This window comes from Pelodiscus sinensis, chromosome 25 (genome assembly GCF_052426305.1).
Source record: "Pelodiscus sinensis isolate ZL-2025 chromosome 25, ASM5242630v1, whole genome shotgun sequence".
NCBI lineage: Eukaryota > Metazoa > Chordata > Testudines > Trionychidae > Pelodiscus > Pelodiscus sinensis.
This window is the reverse complement of record NC_143076.1, coordinates 4,269,907-4,289,141: the sequence shown is the minus strand read 5'-3', so window position 1 is coordinate 4,289,141 and position 19,235 is coordinate 4,269,907. Positions and strand designations below refer to the sequence as shown.

Sequence of the window (19,235 nt, the reverse complement as noted above, 5' to 3'; positions counted from 1 at the left end):
TAATATTAATGTCTGTATAGTCATAGCACCTTTGTTGGATTGGGAAATGCTATTACTAATAGGGGACTGGGGCACAGACAGACTAAAGGACTTATCCAAGGTCAGCCTGGAAGCTTGTGTGACGTAGTGGGGGTACCTGGCTGGTTTCTATGCTGCTGGCTCTGGGGGAACCCCCACTGGCTGCTGTGGGTACCACGACCCAGCAAAACAGGATGAGTCACTATGCAAACCAGTGGCCAGACACCCCCCATGGAGAGGAACAAAGGAAGGTGGATGCTGCCTTGGCTGGGGGGCAGGGCTGGAAGTTAGTGAGTTGGTTGTTACTGTGGGAGAGCATGGAGGAGAGCCTAGGGAGAGGAGCTGGAGTTTAGGGGCCCAGTCTCCCCCAACTCAAGGGGGCCTGAGGCATCCTAGCCCAGTTCTGTGACCAGACTACATCTGTGCTATGCTGTATCCTGGAGAGGCAATAAACTTCCTCTATTCCACTGGCTGTGCAGTCTGTTTGTGCCATCTCGGGGTGCAGGAGACGGGGAACCCCAACGCGCCGTCACAGCTTGCAATGGAGCAAAAAAAGAAATGGCTTCCATTGTCACGTGAGATAACGGAAAAGACTGAAAAACAGCCTGTTTGGTGAAAATCTTTCGGCTTTTACGATCAGAAAGGGGGAGATGCACAAGTCCAGCTTTTTGTTTCCTAGCATATCTCCTACTTTTAAGTAATTTAGCCCAATCCTGTTGTATGCTAGTTGCTTCCTGTGCAGGGCTGAGCACACTTGTCATGCAATGAGATCATTGTAGGGCAGGTTATATGCATGGCACAAGCCAAGCTTTATTGTGCGTAGGGATTCCCTGACTGATTTCAACCGATAGCTGTGCTCTCGCTCAGTCAGATCAGCGGAGAGTGAATGTTTGTGTGGAGGATAAGGACTGGGTGTATAGTATGAAATTCTCCTTCGCTGGCTGCTTCCCGCTGCTGCTGAGGTGTAGTCATGCTACATGAATGGAAAACTGGCTGTGGCATCAGCTAAGCTGGGCTTCGGCTGAAAGTGCTGTGACCCCTCTACCAGTAATTTAAATCTAGGTATCAGGACGAGGAGAGAAAACCATCTGTTTATCCATTCTAGATGCTCAACTGTCAAGAGTGATGACTGACTTTATAAGACCTCGATGCATACATTCGCTGGCTTTCATCACTACAATATCCAGTTGCTTTTCTATCCCTCTCCCTGACAGCTAAGAGCCGGATCCTACAAAGAGATTCACACAGGCAGGGTCTTACATCCTACATGGTGCCCTGTTTAAATCAGAATACAGGACTATGTAGCACTTTAAAGACTAACAAGATGGTTTATTAGATGATGAGCTAAATCAGCAGAGCTCCAAGCAAGCCCCTGCATTTCCATCTGCAGGATTGGGCCCTAAGAGCCCCTTCTATTTGCTCTCTGTGACAATCAAAGCAAGGAGGGAACTCACAAAATCAATCAATTTCCCTTCAGTTGTTTTGCTTGGGGTTGTTTTTTCTTTCTCCTCCTTAGGAAATTAACACTATGCTTTCAAAACAAAATAACACATCACCTTGGGAATGCCCCTGACTGGGGATGTAAATGTGAATTGTACAGTTTTTCTGCTGCAGATGACAATGATATGTGGATTTTGATCAGTGTGTGTATATTATCTAGTGTGTGTATTTTTTTCCATGGAACTCGACGTCTCTGGCCCTTGAGTGACAAGTGCCTAATTTTTCCAGGCTGAATCTTGCCTGACTCCAAACTTAACTATTTTGACACCAGAGAAGTCTGGTTATTTCCCCTCAAAAGGTATTGCTGCATTATTGCCAGAAGTACATCTCACCCACATGACTGGCCTTCAATGCTAATCCCAGTTGATGGTAGGGAGGGGCTGTCCTGGGAGGCAGCCATGTGGTTAACATTGTGCACAGTATATTTTTTCTCCTCTTCTCTCCTTTTCCTTTCAGACATGCAAAATTGTTCCATGCAGCCATAAATGTGTCTCCCTGCTGCACTGCCGTCTCTCTCTTCTCTTCCAGAAACTCAAGGGCCTGAACTAGCAGGCAGAGAGATCCAAAATCTGCTATCAAATCTGGATGGAAACTGGAAAGGGGATGAATAGCAGAAAGCAAGAAAGAGCAAAGTTGGTTATTTTTCTGGCACATGGATGCAATTACACTCAGTGCATTCCAGAGGCGTTCCTTTGAATTCTGTGCAGGTCTGACTGCCATTCCTGGAAGTAAGGAAGAAAAAGGGAAGAAAAGTCTCTCTCTCTCCTGGAGACGGAATGTCTGCACTTTCCACCCTCTTTCTAGGTGAGTGAGGATTTTTTTTATGGAAAATGAAACTTACATATGCCTTCTCTGGGCAACAGAAAACAACACAGGGACCAGCAAAGAAGCTCTTGCAAAAAAACAAACTTGTAGCAAAGTCTGTTGAGTTCAGAAACCGAGCAGTTTAGTTTTGTTGTTGGGAGTTTTTGTTGTTATTTTAATTATTGCTGGGTTTTGGGTTTTCTTTTTGTATGTATAATCAAACTCAACCATTACGGTGTGAGTTATTTTTGCTTTTAAAAGCTGTAGTCGGTTTAAGCAGTGTACTGTGTAGGTGTTTAACTGTTCTTGACCAAACAAATGGTGAAGAAAGCGTCTTTGTTCCAGAGATGGTGTCAAATTTATTTAACTTTACTTTGTTTTATCCAGGAATGTTAATTTCAGGTTAAAAAATAAAAAGAGCTTATTGTTTCCAGTAGACGCTTCAGACCGCTCAGATTAGAAACAGATGTGTTATAGTGCAAACGGGAGGGAGGTGGGGGAGAGAGAAATGGGGAAAGGGAGGGGGCAGATGGAGGAGAGGAAGGTAGAGAAAGGGAGAGAGTAGGCAACAAAAAAGAGAGAAGGGAAGGAAGTGAGAGACAAAGTAATGCAGGATGGAGAAAGGAGAGGGAGAAGAGACGGGTTTGCTATTCGATTTTAGATCTCTCTGCCAGATAATTCAGACCCTTGAGTTTCTGGAAGAAAAAAGAGCTGGGTGGAAAGGAATTAGGAGTGAAGCAGAAGCAGGGAGAGTGATGACCCGATAAGAGAGAAAGTGTGTGGAGTGAAAGGAGAAAGAAGGGCAGAGGACAGGAAGGGAAGATGAGTGTAATGAATGGATGGAGAGAATAAGACGGGCAGAAAGACTAGAAGGAGGGATGTTTATTAAAGAGCAGGCCAAGGTAGTAAGGGATTTGCTGCCCTGTGGTATCTAGGGTCCTCGCCTGAATGACAGGCTCGGAAGTAGCTAGTCTCCAGAGGCTTCACAATGGAATGAGTGAGCCTCTGCCTCCATGCTCCTCTGATTGCACTGACAGGCAGACAGCTCTGCGAGAAATCTCCTGTCAGGACCGGATGTGGGCTGTGATGCCTGGATCCTCGCCAGCAGACTGGGGTGGGGTGTGAGGGCAAGGTCTCCTCCTCTCTGGGGAGGGTGGGGTGCCACAGACTCTGAGGGTCATGTCAGGGAGCCGTCACAATGGCTTGCATTGGGAAGATGAAGAGCCTGGAGTGGAAGGTCTTGTCTGCTGAGGGGCTCATAGGTCTGAAAAGCAGAGACTAGACAGGGCTTCAGAGACAGGGGGCTGTCAGTAGAGCGGGGTGCGTAATAATCACAATGGATGTGTTCCATTCATTTTGCCTGCTCTGTCAGTGCTTGCACACATTAATTGCAAGTAATAAAGGTTTTCGTCACTCGAGTGGCTCTGAGCGTAAGGTTTCCTCTGAGGCGATGTGGGCTGGGGTGCCAGAGACTGCTGGAGGCTGCTCAGAGACGCTGCAAAGTCTGCAGCTGAAGTGCAAGTAGGAGCTTGTCCCCGCTGCGTGTTCGCCTCGGCCCTTCTCTCTCCACAGGCTGAGGGTGTGCGAGGAGATTCTTGTAGCACATGGCCTTCCAAAGGCACAATGGTACAGACTAGCAGCCAGGCTCCTCTTAAAAGGGTCAGTATCTGCCACAGAACCACCCCCCTGTTGGTACTATGTAGCTTAGTTTTATCACAGGTTAAAGTTAATTCAAGTAGCGGGATGGGAAATGCCCTAGCTGAGGAGATATTGAGAGAATTGTGGAGAGCGCTGCTTGCCCCAGAGTGAGGAAAAGGAGCACTAATTCCCCCTCCTTTTAACCACTGACTCTTGGGTGGCTACGCATTTTGAAGGGGATGGGCAGAGAGAATTTAGCCTTTGCTACGTTTGTACTTTGCATTTCTGTAGCAACCGTTGTCCAAGAGTTCCAAATAACGCATGATTATTTGCATTCTGCTAGCCTCTAGGGACCCCACTGTGCTAGGTGCTGCACCTACCGATATTTAGAACCCTGTACAGTTATAAATGTGCATCTGCAAACATGATCCGCAGATATAAAGCGGATATCCACAGAACTGCAGGACTGCACATGGTTCCTGACCCAAAGAGCTTATTGTTTAAATATTCATATTCATAACCGTTACTATTCCTTTGTGATTCTTGGAAGTATTGTTAACCCCATTCTGGCGGAGGGGTAAGCTAAGAGATTTCCCCATGATCACAGCAGAGATGGGAATAAAACCCCATTTTCCTAGCCCTCCTGTCTAGCCACAAAACTACCCGTTGCATTATCTGCCCTCTTTGTAGATAGAGTGCTCGTAGATAGAGGAATTCGGTTTTCAGTGCAGTCAATTTCACTAATAATGTGCTTCAGAGAAAATTAAGAAGGGACCAGACATCAGGGTGAGATATAGGGAGGCAGGAACACCTCATTCGCTAGCCAAAATTAATCCACTATGTTTTCTGAAGCTCCAACAGCCGACTTCTCTCCTCACTGTAAAAGCAAAGGGAATAACATTTGAAAGATACATGCAAGGGCTGTGAGGAGGGTAGTCAGCAGGAAGTGAAGTACATCTTGTTTTTCTGTTTTTATTAAACATGTCTATGGCACTGTCAAGACACGCTATGCTTTACCGTCAGGATGAGGAATTGTCTTTGCCCCCCAAACAGTCTAATGGAGATAAACCAACAATTCAGATAAAGACAGGAGGGAAGTCAGGGCATGTCTACACTAGGAAATTATTTCAAAATAACTAAATTCAAAATATTAACTCCCAAAATCAAAATAAGTTTATTCCCCAGGGAAATCAGGAGTACAGATTTTGAAATAACCAGCCCATTATTTCAAAATAACAGGCTTGGTAGTGTGGAATTTTGTAATAAGGGGGGTTATTTTGAAATAAGTCCCTAGGGCTCAGTGGTGAGAATCAGGGTCGAATGACTTTTGGAAGAAGAGAAATTTAAAGAAGAGAGGTTGGGCTCTTTAAAAATAAGGAGACTGCCAAGCGTGGGGCAGACTCCAGAGCATGAGTAAAAACATGAATCAGAGAGTGGGTGGAGGGAACAGAAAAAAAGAGAAGTGGGAGGAAAAAGCACACGCCACTTCTAGCTGTGGAGACATCTGATTCCAGTTTCAACCCAGTTTGCATTCAAGTTGTGATTTCAACAAAAATGGCTTTTTGGTTAAAATGCAAGTATCTGTGGGAAATGTCCATTTTTGACAAACGGATTTTGAGACTGACTTTTTTTTCGCCTTTTTGGTATCCAAAAGCTGAAAAAAATCATCCAGTTCAGTAAATATTTTCAATAAAACCAAAACAGCTGAATTTTTTGGTTGCCAAAAGTGACAAAATTGACTTTTGAGATTTTGGGGGTGGGGGCAGGGGGAGAGTTAGTGAAAAGCCCTCACAAAATTGTAGAAAATTTGAAGACAAAAAATGGATTTTTGTTAATTTTTCACATGTAAAAAAAGCCATATCCGTTTCACATTGGTTTAATTAGATTGACTTCAGAAGACTCACTTTGGATTTACAATAGTATAAATAAAAACAGAATGAACCCCTTCAGTGTACTCATCTGAAGGGAACATGGTAGATACATTTCACTAGAACTGGATGGAAAATTTCTGCCAAAACAAAATTTCTGTGAAAGCAGTGTATGCTTCTGAAAAAAAAAAAGTCTTCCATTTTCTAACCAGCTCCAGAACATCCCATTGAAAAATACTCCCATTTTTTTAAAAAAATTGCTGTAAAAATATGCATCAGCACATGCTTTTTTTAGACACTTTGTGTCAAATTCAGGCCATATGTAAGTGACTGTGACTACTTGAACTTATACAAGGGCTAAATTTGACCCCTTTAACCACAGTTAGAAAATGTTCCCAGGTGCTTGATACACGAGACATAACAGATGTTGGTAATACCACTTGCTGTGTCTAGCTTCAGAGATTGATGGGTTCTAGACTCAAAGGAGCATAAGATTTGCCTGACCGGCTTGGATCATTCACCAATCTAGTCTAGTGTAACCCATACGCCTGCTGGTTCTGGTGCACTGTTCTATGTAGTGGCACCGAGACCACTTGCAGAGAGAATAACAGGTCTACTCTACAGCCTTAGCTAAGAGCCAGGTGACTTTTAGCTCTTGTACTAAGCTCCAGAGGTTGCAGGTTCCATTCCACCTGCGGCTAACTGGGCTCTGCCGGCATTACGCTAGCATCTTGCCTTTTACAGTGGCCGTGACATGATGCTTCAAAGAGATGTGAAACGTCACCCTCACATCCCAAGTGTTGCTGCAATGTTATACAGCAACCATACTTACAAATCAGTAGATAAACTGCCTCATAGATCTGCACAACAGAGATGACCTTATTGTCAGAACTAGAACAATTTCTTACATGGAAAATTAATCTGGGGGAAGTATTCATAGCTGCTTTTAATGTGACTGACCAGCTGGAGGCAAAAAAGAGCCAGCATCATGTGACCAGTCTGCTCTCTGCTTGGGTCACAGCCTGAGAACAACTGCTGTATCTTTTGGGGGGCTGTGACGGGTGAGAGAGAGGCAGGACTAGGTTGTAAAGAATATAAAGGGGATTCTTTATTTAGACTGCTGGACACCGACAGACCCAGCCTGGGATTCTCTCTAGCTCCCTGTTTGACTGGTAGTAAGTCTAGAGTTGCCACCCAGGTTCTCCCCGAGACCTGTCCTAAATTAAGCAGTCAAGGGATTACTGAGTGACTACAGCACATTAAACATTCTCCATAAACACCCTAGACTAGAGCATGAATTCATCTTTATCATGATCTTGACTCCGACTTCCAAATGCTATCACTTAGAACCTTCAAAACTCTTTATAAGAGCTAATTAATCCCTGCAACACTCCCAGTAAATAATGCTGTTTCTGTACCTGTACAATAGGAATAGCAAGTGGATAAATAACTCAACCAAGATTATGCAGAGAATCCTTGCCAAAGAAGAGTTAAAACTAGAGCTGGTCATGAGTCCTTCCTCCCTATGAAAAGTATTAATGAAAACAAAATGTTGTAAAAAAAAAGTCTTAATTTTTTTGGTGTTTTTATTGAAATACCTCACACTGTGTTTGGTTTTGTCTTCTGTAACCAACCTCTCCGATGTCTTGAGTTAAAATCAGTTGTTGATGAAAATGTGTAAAAAATGGACAAAAAACCCTGAAATGCTTTTGGAAAGAAAAAGATCCAGTTAGCTCTCAAGAACTCCCGGCAGGAGCAGAGGTCTGGGACACATTAGACTGCACTTCCCTCTCCACGGCCAACGCAAGCCATGATCTGACTGTGTGTCATAAAGAAGAGTTTTTTTATGGTCTGATTTCATAGCTCTGTCCACTGAATCTCCGAGCTCAGGGAAGTATTTCAGTGTTTTCCCAAGGGTCTACAGCTAGTGAATCCAACTCTCAAGACTCCTGTAGTTTCACTTGTGGGAAAAGGTTATCGTGAAAATCTCTCTAGTGCCAGTTGGCATGAGCTCAGCTGCCCCAGAATCGAGTGATTGGGTCTGACAGAGGATGTGCAGTTTCTTATATACCCACCAGAGTTCCAGGATGCGTCTTCTGAAATCAAATGGAGACTTTTCTGATGCATTGAGGAACTGCAAAGCTGATCATACCAAAAGAGATCAGAGGTCTGTCATAAAGGCTCTTCATCTTGCTCCTGGCAGGGGAAGTTGTTCTTGGTTATACTGGGGGCAGGAAAGAGTTGTACGTTAATTAAGAGAGGGGGAAGGGGACTGGATATCAAGTAATCTCCCACACTCTGAGCTGGCTCTTTCCTCTCCATGAAGAGACATTCTGAGCTGGGGTAAGTTAGCAAAGCCTCTATGATTTCAGCGAAGCTATGTTAGTACGCCAGTGCCAGATCTGGCTCATTCTCTCCAAACGAAACATAATCAGGATTAGGGATACAAACGTTTAATCAGTTAACTGGGTGAGGCTGGTTAAGGTTAACCAGTGGGGGCTTGTGCAGCTCCCTGCTTGCCGCATGGGGGGCCCACAGTGGACAGGGGCTGCTCCAGCATCCTGACAAAGCAGCTCCTGACTGCAGTGTGTGGCCTGCTCCAGTCAGCGCCTGCCCCTGGTGGATGGGGAGTGAACTCCAGCCGGGCTGAAGTGACCTCCCCTCCCCCGCCTGCCATCCCCTTTAATCAGTTAACCCGTTAAACAATATGTTTAACCAGTTAAACCAGATTTTACATCCCTAATCAGGATGGGGAATAGTTCTGGTTTGTGCTTCTCTTCATCCCACACATTGCTTATGCTCCCATCATTGCAATATATGTGTGCTACATGGCAGGGTCATCCGTTCTTAAAAAACAAACTCTCCAGTTTATTTTATTTGCTGACTTTTTTATTCAAGGTAAGCAATCCTTGCATGTTTGATAAATTAGGATTTGTTTGATCTCCAGCAGCACAGTCCTGAACCTATACCACACCAGGCTGGGAGTTTAGATGAGTTCATAAACTAGCATAGGTCAGAATTTGGATGGGAGATCCATGAAGGAACGCCAAATGCCAGACAAAGTGGTGTTGGAGGTACCACTCTTCCTTCCAGTGAGTACTGAACCAGCAGGGTGGTCTGACATGCAGTGTTCCTGGGGACACTATCTTTCAAAGAGAACGTAAAACTTCAGTTGTCATTATGGCTACGTTTACACTGCACAGTTATTTCGGAATAAGGTATTCTGGAATAGTTATTCCAAACTAGCTTATTTCAAAATAGCACATCTACACTGCGGGGAAGCCTCACAATGAATCCGAGGCAGGCTTCCCTAATGTAGACATGCTATCTCGATTTAGAGCCCCAGGAGGAATAACTCTAGTGAGGGGCTATTTCAAAATAGCAGAAGTGAACCGTCTACACATGCCCTATTTCGAAATAGCTATTTGAAATAGGCGTTATTCCTTGTGGAATGAGGTTTACAGAAATTGGAATAAGCTGTCCTTTATTTCGAAATTATTTCGAAATAACAGAATTGCTGTGTAGATGCTCACATTGTTATTTTGGAATAACAGCCGTTATTCTGAAATAACTTTGCTGCGTAGACACACGCTGGCTACGTCTAGACTGGCATGATTTTCCGCAAATGCTTCTAATGGAAAAGTTTTAACGGAAAAGCATTTGCAGAAAAGAGCATCTAGATTGGCACAGACACTTTTCCACAAAAGCACTTTTTGCGGAAAAGCATCCGTGCCAATCTAGACGCACTTTTCCACAAAAAAGCCCTGATCACCATTTTCGTGATCAGGGCTTTTTTGCACAAAACAAATCTGAGCTGTCTACACTGGCCCTTTTGCGCAAAAGGACTTTTGCCTGAACGGGAGCAGCATAGTATTTCCTCAAAAAGCACTGATTTCAGACAGTAGGAAGTCAGTGTTCTTGCAGAAATTCAAGCGGCCAGTGTAGACAGCTGGCAAGTTTTTCTGCAAAAGCAGAAAAACTTGCCAGTCTAGACACAGCATTGTAAAGAATGCCATAGAATTTTACTATTACTATTATCAAATTCCAGTTGAATAATTGCATTCTTCATACCTACAATTTCCCCCACTAGATTCAACAGGATAAAATATCCTATATGTTTCCTGAGGTTTTATGCTGATATGCTTTACCCCAACTGCTTTATGTGGTAGGGAAGTTATGCCTCTGTGTATGTATTGTAAAATGCTTTAGGCTCGCTCTGGATGAAAGGTGCTATAGAAATGTAAGATCATTAGAGAATTGTGATTTTAAACAGACCTGACTGCTGGACCCCCATTAAAAAGTTTGGGTTTTTTTTTTTCTGTTTGTTTTGCTATTCATCTCCCGGTTCATAAGTTAGCTGAATAAAATCTTTGGGTAACATCATATTACTGTGAATATTTCATTGACTAAGTTGCTTTTCTTGTACATGCATACCTGTCTGTCTGTATCCACCTGTTGTCTCCTGTCTTGTGCTTAGATTATTCTATGGTTCGTCAATGCCTAGCGCAATGGGGTGCCATAACGAGGGTCCTAAGCACTAGCACAATAATAGCAGTAAAAATGAGTATGAAGCGTCTACAGATATACACTTATGTGATGGGAAAGAACTCAAGGAAACAAAATATAAACCAAATGGATAGAATTGTTGCATCCGCCATCACATCTGGGATGAGGCATGACGGTTATTTAACAGTACACAGCAGTGCACGTGAACATTAGGAAAGTAAGAGAAGAAAAGCAAGAATCCACTTGAAACTGCTGGGGCCAGTCAAAGTGGCTGACTGTAATTAAGTGAGTAGAAATCTGGTTAGACATTAGTGTTAACACGTCTTTTGAAGGTCATCACGGAACTATTTATAACTGAGCATAGGCAGAAACAGAGAGTAGAACTGGTCCGAAATTCTTCATTTATATATATTTTACAGAAAATGGCCTTCTTATTCTACATGAACATTTTTGTTTTGTATGAAATTTTTCAGGTTTTCAACAAAAAGAAATCTTTTCCTTTTGTCTCTTTCACCCTTTCACTCCCATTATGTCACTGGAAAAGGAGAAAAAACTGAAATGCCAAAGGTTATTTACGAGAGGTAAAAAAAAACCAACACAAAATTACAAAGAAAAGAAAACTTTTTAAAGTTCTCCATGGAAAAAAACTGACATTTTCCCATCGTATCCACACATGGCTTTGTTTTTATTATCTCCTTCATGTAATCTGTGCTCAGTTGTGGGGTGATGTTGGCCCTGTTTAGAAAGAAGCCGTGTGAAATTGCAGCACAGTTTCTCAGAAATGCTCCCCCTTGCACAACTGGCTCCTACAGAAGGAGAGTTCTTTCTGTTTATCCTCAGGGACTGCAACAAATACCCCTGCTTCCCTCAAGGCAAGTAAGTGATTTTATAAGGCAGATAGATAGGCTGGAAATTTGAGGATTGTTTGAATCTTAAGGAATGGGCTAAGAATGTAAAGAAGCACCCTGATAAAGCTGTCAGTGTGTGGGGGAGAAACCGGGATGTTAAACTTAACTGGAATTGTGCATGACTAAGAACTGTAGGATTGGCCCCAATGTATTTATTGTGGGATGGTGCATGTTGTGTGTGGGCACACTCAGGTGTTGCTTCTGTGCTTAATCCCCAAAGGAAACGTATCTGTTATAGCGCGGGCAGTAGCTTTGTAGTTCAAGCTGCAGCAGTTAATGCTTTTAGTTCTGGAGGTCTGTGATCTAATCCACAATGTGTCAATCAGTATGGTGGCCATTGCTCTATCCTGTGCATGCAGGTAGGACTGATTGATGTGTGTGTGCACTTATGCACATGGGACTGTGTGTGCAACTTCCCTGTGTGTTATGCATGTGATGGCACGTGTGTTATAAAGCAGAGGCATTCTGGCTGCAGTGTAAACTTGGCACCCATCCTGTCTCAAAGATGAATGGGACTTTTTCTGGCGGGTTCTTCATCTGTTTTTAGAAAATTGTTAGTTTCCAAAAGCATCTCAGGGTGTGTCTAGACTACATGGCTCCGTCGACGTAGCTATGTAAACTAGTTTACCAGGCATAGGCAAAGAAGCGGGGATTTAAATAATATGCCTCGTGAAACGAGGTTTACAGGATCGGTTGGCAAAGGCTTCCCCAGCCGACATATCCGCGTCTAGACGGCTGCGCTGTGCCGGATCAGCTGATCGTCAGCACAGCACAGCGGCCATGTTTATTTTAATGAAGCAGGGATTTAAATAACAGAGAGGGAAGGGGACTGGATTTAAATAATCCCCGCTTCATTAAAATGAAAATGGCCGCTGTGCTGTGCCGACGATCAGCTGATCCGGCACAGCACAGCCGTCTAGACGCGGATATGTTGGCAGAGGAAGCCTTTGCCAACCGATCCTGTAAACCTCGTTTCACGAGGCATATGGAATCGGTCAGCAAAGGCTTCCCCAGCCGACAGATCCGCGTCTTGACTGCCGCGCTGTGCCGGATCAGCTGATCATCGGCACAGTACAGCAGCCATGTTTATTTTAATGAAGCGGGGATTATTTAAATCCCCGCTTCTTTGCCTACGCCGGGTAAACTAGTTTACATGGCTCCGTCGACGGAGCCATGTAGTCTAGGCATATCCTCAGTGAAGAGGTTTGGGTGAAGTAAGGTCACTAAGGGTATGTCTGCACTGAAATTAAACACTCGCAGTTGGCCCATGATGATACCGAACTCATGTGTGCAGGTCCCAGGTTGCAGGGCTACAGAACATCAGTGTAGTTATTCTTCGGGCTTGAGTTCACAGGGCACAGCTGAGAATGTAGAACCCCAACTCCTGACTCCCAGTCTTCTGCTTCAACCACTGCTGTTCTTGCTCTCTCACTTCCAGAAATATACCCAGAAGAGGGCATGGTCAGTTGCACATCGCTGAAACAGTAAAGGCCATGATGGGGATCATTATACCAGGCAGACATTTCATACCAAAGTGTCTTAACTGGTCTCAAGTTACAGTGGGGGAGGTCTAGGCTGGATATTAGGAAAAACTATTTCCCCAGGAGGGTAGGGAAGCACTGGAATGGGTCACGAGGCATAAGGGATCAGTCGACAAAGGCTTTTCTCGTTGACCGATCCGCGTCTTGACTGCCATATTGTGCCGATGATCAGCTGAGCCGGCACAGCGCTGAGGCCATTTTTATTTTAATGAAGTGGAGGATATTTAAATCCCCGCTTCATTGACTATGTTGAGTAGTCTAATTTACATGCCTCTGCCAGCAGAGGCATGTAATCTAGACATACGCTTAGTTTAAAAAATGAGGGTGGGATTTATAACATGGATCCATTGCCACTAAATACCATTCTGAGAGAAACCAACTGAGTACATGAATGACACAATAGAGTTTTATTAAGAGAATCCCCCCCAAAAAAATTAATTTGGGGCTCCATATGTCGTGGTCTTTATTGTTTTGCTCCACTCTTCTTGTAGAGTACTTATATGACTCCCCTTATTGTAATATCTGTGCATCTCCCAATCTTTCTGTATTTACCCTCCCAACTCCCCTGTGAAGTAGGGGAGTGCTATTATTCCCATTTTATAGATGAGAACTGAGGCACAGAGAAATTGTGGATACTCGACATGATGAGCTAAGGATGTGTTTCCCACCCACCAGAGCCCTATCAGTACATGCTGGGAGCTGCTAGTCTGTGCCACGACTACTGTCTTTAATATGCAAGCTAGATTGAGGTAGCACAAGTCTGTCCACAAGAGCGGGGAATCACACCAGGAGCCTGCGGGTATGTTTCTGTAGCAGCTGGGAGGGTATTCCCCAGGACAGACAGACAGGCACACTAGTGAACTATAGGAAGTATGTGGTCAAACAGAGATTTGAAGCTGATGCTTTGACCAATGTCTTCTTCGGATCAAGATGAAGGGAAGGGAAAAGACTGAAACTCTTATTTTAAAAAAAATGCACAACGGGAGATATGGGGTTAGTTCCCAGCTCTACAGACCTTGGCCAAGTCACTTAATATTCCTCATCTGTTTGGGCACAGTGCTCGTTTCTTAACGATTAAGGTTGTACCTTCTTTGGGGCCTTTTAGAATGTGTCTGTCCAAGATGCAGTATAATGGGGCTCCAATCTTGGCTTGGGCTCTCATAGCATCACTAGATCTGGAAGTGACCTAGAGAGGTCCTCAAGTCCAGCCCCCTGCACTCACAACAGGGCCAAGCACCGTCTGGATAAAAGAGCTACCCAGTTCCCTTCCCTGTTTGCTCTTACTTCTTTAGTAAAAGCATGAGCAGGGGGTGGTATTTTTGCACTCAGAATATTTATAAGGTATGTGCTGGCTGGATCTCACGCTGCTGAGGGCACAAGCATGTGCGTATGCACACGCACACAATTTTAACATCCATGGAAATGTTTAATATAGAAATGAACTCGATCTCTTAGCCCAGGAATGCTCAGCACTAGGAAACCACGGAAGGCAGGAAAGATCTTACATGTACCAGACAGAGCTTGGCATATAAACAAAAACACAGAGTCAGGCTTTTCTTTTCTTTCTTTTTTTTTTCCATTTCAGAAAAAAAATCACAGGGTTTTCAACCTTGAAGGCAATTCACTTTGTGACTTCATTGTTTAAATTTAGGTTTTGTTTCACGGGGTGGATCGTTAGACTTCAAGCAAAAGCCTCATAGCCTAAGGACTGTCACTTCTCATTACTTCCAGTGACACTTCCAATTATTTCCAATCACAATTCCAGGGACAAGAGGGAAACAGAGCCAGATTCTCCAACATCAGGCTTTCTGAACAAAGGACCTTTTATCAAACCACTGCAGAAAAGGAAGTAGTGGGCCAGATTCTGGGTTCAATTACATCCGAGTAAACCCCATGGAACTGGACTCAAACCCCTTGCATCTTTGGGTAACAGAAGAACAGAGTTCTGTTCCTGACTCTGGCACTGACATGCTGGGTAACAGTAAGCAAATAATTTCCCCTGTCTGTGCCTCAGTTTCCTCTGCTGTAAAATGGGGTTGATATGCATGTCAAAAAGATTGAATAGAGCTCAGAGACCTTATATGAAAGAGGTTGTAGAAATGCAAAACTACTTTTGTTTAAAAACAAAGCAGGCAAAAGGGATAGCTCAGTGATTTGTGCATTGGCTTGTTAAACCTGGAGATATGAGCTCAATCCTTCAGAAAACCATTTAGGGTTCTAGAGCAAATTTGTCAGGGATTGTACCTGTGATGGCAGAGGACTGGACTCAATGACCTCTCAAGGTTCCTTCCAGTCCTATGAGATAGGTATATCTCCACATATTGTATAGGAGATCAAAGTCTCTGAGGAAATATCACTGATCTTAATGGTGATATGCCAGCAGAGCATTTGGCCCAGTTGTAATTCAGGGGACAGTTGGGTTATGTCTACTCTGCTGCGCTATTTCAATGTCCTGAAATAGCTGTTCTGCATCTTCAAAAAAGCTTTTGAAATAACAGGCTCACTACTCCGACGTCGCTGCAAACCTCGTTCCACGAGGATTAAGGGATGTTTCGGAATAGTGGTTTATTTCAACATTTGGCGCTGCTTCATCGCGTAGCTTTTTTTGAGCTCCAGGTGCAGTGTAGATGCGCCCTTGATATTGTATCGTTTAATAAGCCTCCCCAATCATGGAAGGCTAGAGAAATACAGAGGCACGACACACATATGTAACGCAGGGCCATGAAGCTGAAGGCAGCTGTTGCTCTCCCCCGTGGTAGTGTCAGGCAACAATGCACCCCAGATGTGTCCCAGTTCAGCTCATATGGCTGTGGACAGCACAAGTAATGGGTTCTGTGGCCAAGGACCATGTGGTCAGAGTAGAAGGAGCCACAACTAATCACAGCCTGCTCAGGGGAAAATGGGAAAGATGTTTTACTTCAGCTTCGTAATGCAACCATCTCATCACTTTCTGACCTGTAATGCCAGATGATAACACTGCAGCACAGGGTCAATGATGCATATAAGCACCTCTGAATTTAGAGGGCTAGATTTTCCACTTACCCGGTGTGATTCCATTGGCACTCCTGATATATACAAGTTCAAGTGAGAGAAGAATCAAGGTCCAAATTATAAACCCCTTCAGCTTCTGTCCTTAAGATCTTTGTATTTAACATAAAACTGTTTTCCATTTCCTGACTTGACGGACATGTTAGAAATGGCTGTGGTTTCAGAGTACCACAGACCAATTTCCGGCAGAACCTGTCTCTCTCAGGTACAGGATTCACAATGAAGTAGGCTATATTCTCACTCTCTGTGTGTTTGGACAACATTTTCTGGCAAGATGAGACCTGCCACTAGAGCTATTCAGAAGATTTTCATAGAAACAGTTTCTCATTCAACAGATTTTTTTTAAACATATTGGTTTAGACAAAATTTCACTTTGAAAAAAATTGGAAAAAAAGATTTTATAATAGCAAAACAGAGGTTTTGTATTTTCAAAACTAAACTTTTTTTTTCTTCAGAGTATCTATCTAATCACTTCGGTCATATGGTCAAAATAATTTTTTAAAATTTTATTTAATGAAAATTTCTGAAATTTCATTCTAGTTCAAACCACCTCCCAAAAAACATTTGTGTGTGTGTGTGTGTGTGATGGAAAATCTGTTTTCTGCCCCTGGAACAGAAAGAATGGAATCTAGCATTCAATAATGGTGAATGGGTAAAATCAAGCAGAAGACACATACTTGCCAATGAAAGCCAGAGAGCAGCCTAAGTTGTAGATGTCTTTGATGAATAGCAGTACTTCAGATTAAGTGTAAAAACAATTAAGTGGTGAAGTGCAGCTTTCAATCAGAGGGCAGGTGAGAAGCTCCTTTCTCTAGCCATTGCAGCTCCAGTGGGCACAGCCTGGGGAGGGGCTCATGTCCCCCAGCTGGGGCAGGTCCAGGTTTGTCTGCCCCCTATGCATCCCAGCCAGAGTGAGGAATGCAGACAACTATGCATTTCCCCTCTCTCCCTGATGAAGGGGAACACCCAGCAAAGTTCCCGTACAAATTGAGGGGGGGAGCTTCACACACACACACCCGCCCTCCCTAAAGGGCACTTAGGAGGGTGGAAGGCTTGGGGTCCTTCACCCCAAGACAGTCCTAGAACACGAGAGGGGCACACCTCCAACCACATCCCATTTTCCTGGTACAACCAAACCCCTTACCTTGCTTTAAGTTATCATAACAGGAAGCTGTATACCGAATTTGGGAGCCCTAGCTCATACTGTTTAGAAGTTCTTGAACAAACAAATGGCTGGATGAACAGACAAACAAACGCTCCCAAATATATAGTAGCTTTGCATTATGGTAGTTGCTAGAGAGCTCTAGGCAAGACCAGGGTCCTGGTTTGCTTGGGTGCTGTAGAAACAAAGTAAGAAACAGACCTGGTCCCAGATAGATTAGCTTACATAAGCAAGACAAATGAGGAGTTGGAGGCACAGAAAGTGACAATTCTCTCAAGCTCACATGGTAGCAGAACAGGGATTAGAACTCAGATGTGCAGGTTACTACAACAGTGCACTAGCAGGTATGTAAGGGTGCCCGGCTACCGCGTGTGAATCTGGATGGGTCAACAAATGGCTCTGATGATGTGGGTGATATTCTGTCGTCCCTGTCAGCCCAGAACAAATGCTCCTGCCTGGGATTAGAAGGAACTTTTATGAGTCGTAACAGTAATGGGCACATTATACGCAGTGAAGAGCCATTTCCAGCCCTGGGCAACTTTTGAATAAGACACTGAATGGAGGCTTTGCTCACTTCCGGTTATTAAAAACCAGCATTTTCTGCTCCATTTTGTTTTAGAATGATAGAAATAGCATCAGTGCCTTGGCCAAATTCCAGTCCTTCTTATTACTTGCCACTCACCAAGTACCTTCCTACCCCAGATGAACATGTCACGCCTTACTTTGTTATCAAACCTAGACTGCTGTGCGCTGTGAAGCAACCATTGTTTTCCACCCCAGAGGAATGTGAAGCAATTCCAGTATCTGTGTCTATCTGACCAAATTTTTTCTTCTGTAAGTACTCTGAAATGGAAGGTGCTATCTTTCAATGTAAGACATTATTATTTGGCACAGTGAGCACAAGCAGTGGAGTGCATAGATATTTTTGTCATCAAAGTTCAAAAATTCACTTTCAGATCAGTGACTTTGGCATTATTATTGGTCCAAGGCATTCATACTCTAGCCAGACATCAGCCCTGAAGTCTTTGCATGGCACTCTCAGTGTCTATGGCTTCTGAAGCTGGTCTAGTTTCCATTACAGGTGCACATCCTGAAGCAGTTGCTTTGAGGAACTGCTCTCCTGAGAGCCCAGCATTAATAGCCTATGACCTTCAGCATTTAATATAAAGAATTAGCAGCTTTATTGTACACATCCATTCTGGCTGGACATTTGCAGGGAGCTGACGAGTCCTGTTCTAGCGTGGATAAAGCCCATCTTTACTTCGAGTTTTGGAAACAAAGTGTATTTTCCCAAGACAATGTGCTGAGCAATTTCACAGGATTTTGCATGGGGTGCAACCTGCTATTTTCCCTCTTGCTTTCCCGAAGTGGAATTTTAGGGAAGCGGGAGCATTTTCTGATGGTTAAAGCAGTAGGCTGGAAGTTGGGATGTCTAGATCCGGCTCCTGGCTCTGCCATTCACGCACTGTGCAACAAGTAATTTAGGCCTCAGTTTTTAAAAGTGCCCACTAATTTTTGAGTGCCCCTATTTTCAGGTAACCATTGTGTGTTGTTTATGGCCAGCACCTTTAAAAATGAAGCTGAAGAGTCAGTTGCAAAGCCCACTGAACTGAGGGGAGAGACTTCCACTGATGTCAGCCGGCTTTAGGTCAGGCTCTAGGGACACTGTTAAAAATGCAGACTGCAGTCTCTGTGTGCCTCAGCTTCCCCCCTGTGAAATGAGAATCCGCATTCATCTGGTAAAGCTTAAGTCGAGGTTTTTAAAATGCTTCGAGATCGTCATAGAAAAAGTGCCGCAGAAACGCAGGGAATTGTAACTGAAAGCCATAGAAGAAGTGATAAGACTGCAGCTGTTCACAATGACCTCCTGTGCGAAAGGTTGAGGACTTTGAGGTCACATGCTTTGGAACTAATGATCCTGTAATGCACAGTAGTACTTCCTCTAATTACTTCGTTTTGCCTATTTAGTAACGCCCTGGGCATGTTGCTTCCATTACGGGATGGGGTGAATGCACACCCATTAGTAAGTAAAGCCATCTAAAGGGAATGGAGGCTTCTCATTCTTTCTCTAGGGACTTCAAATTCTTCTCAGCATCGTTGCTGGATTCCCCTCCCCCCATTTTGTAGGTGATATGGGGAAAAAAGCAGCAAGCAAAATCGAAATGGAAGAAACTGGTGGACTGTGGCACCAGGTGGAAATATTATGTCAACTGCAAACACTTCCAGGCAGGGGCTGGCTTTT

The 19,235-nt window shown here is 43.8% G+C and overlaps 1 protein-coding gene across 2 annotated transcripts in view; it reads left to right on the top strand.

Moving 5' to 3' along the window:
• The first annotated feature begins 1,911 nt into the window (after nt 1-1,911).
• The window catches only part of CLMP (CXADR like cell adhesion molecule), a 98,514-nt gene continuing 81,190 nt past the window's right edge, over nt 1,912-19,235 (top strand). For both annotated transcript variants that reach the window (XM_006116626.5, XM_075916512.2), the window contains exon 1: nt 1,912-2,322. In XM_006116626.5, the coding sequence (XP_006116688.1) occupies nt 2,295-2,322 (28 nt within the window). In that variant the 5' untranslated portion in view covers nt 1,912-2,294. The remainder of the gene's footprint in view (nt 2,323-19,235) is intronic.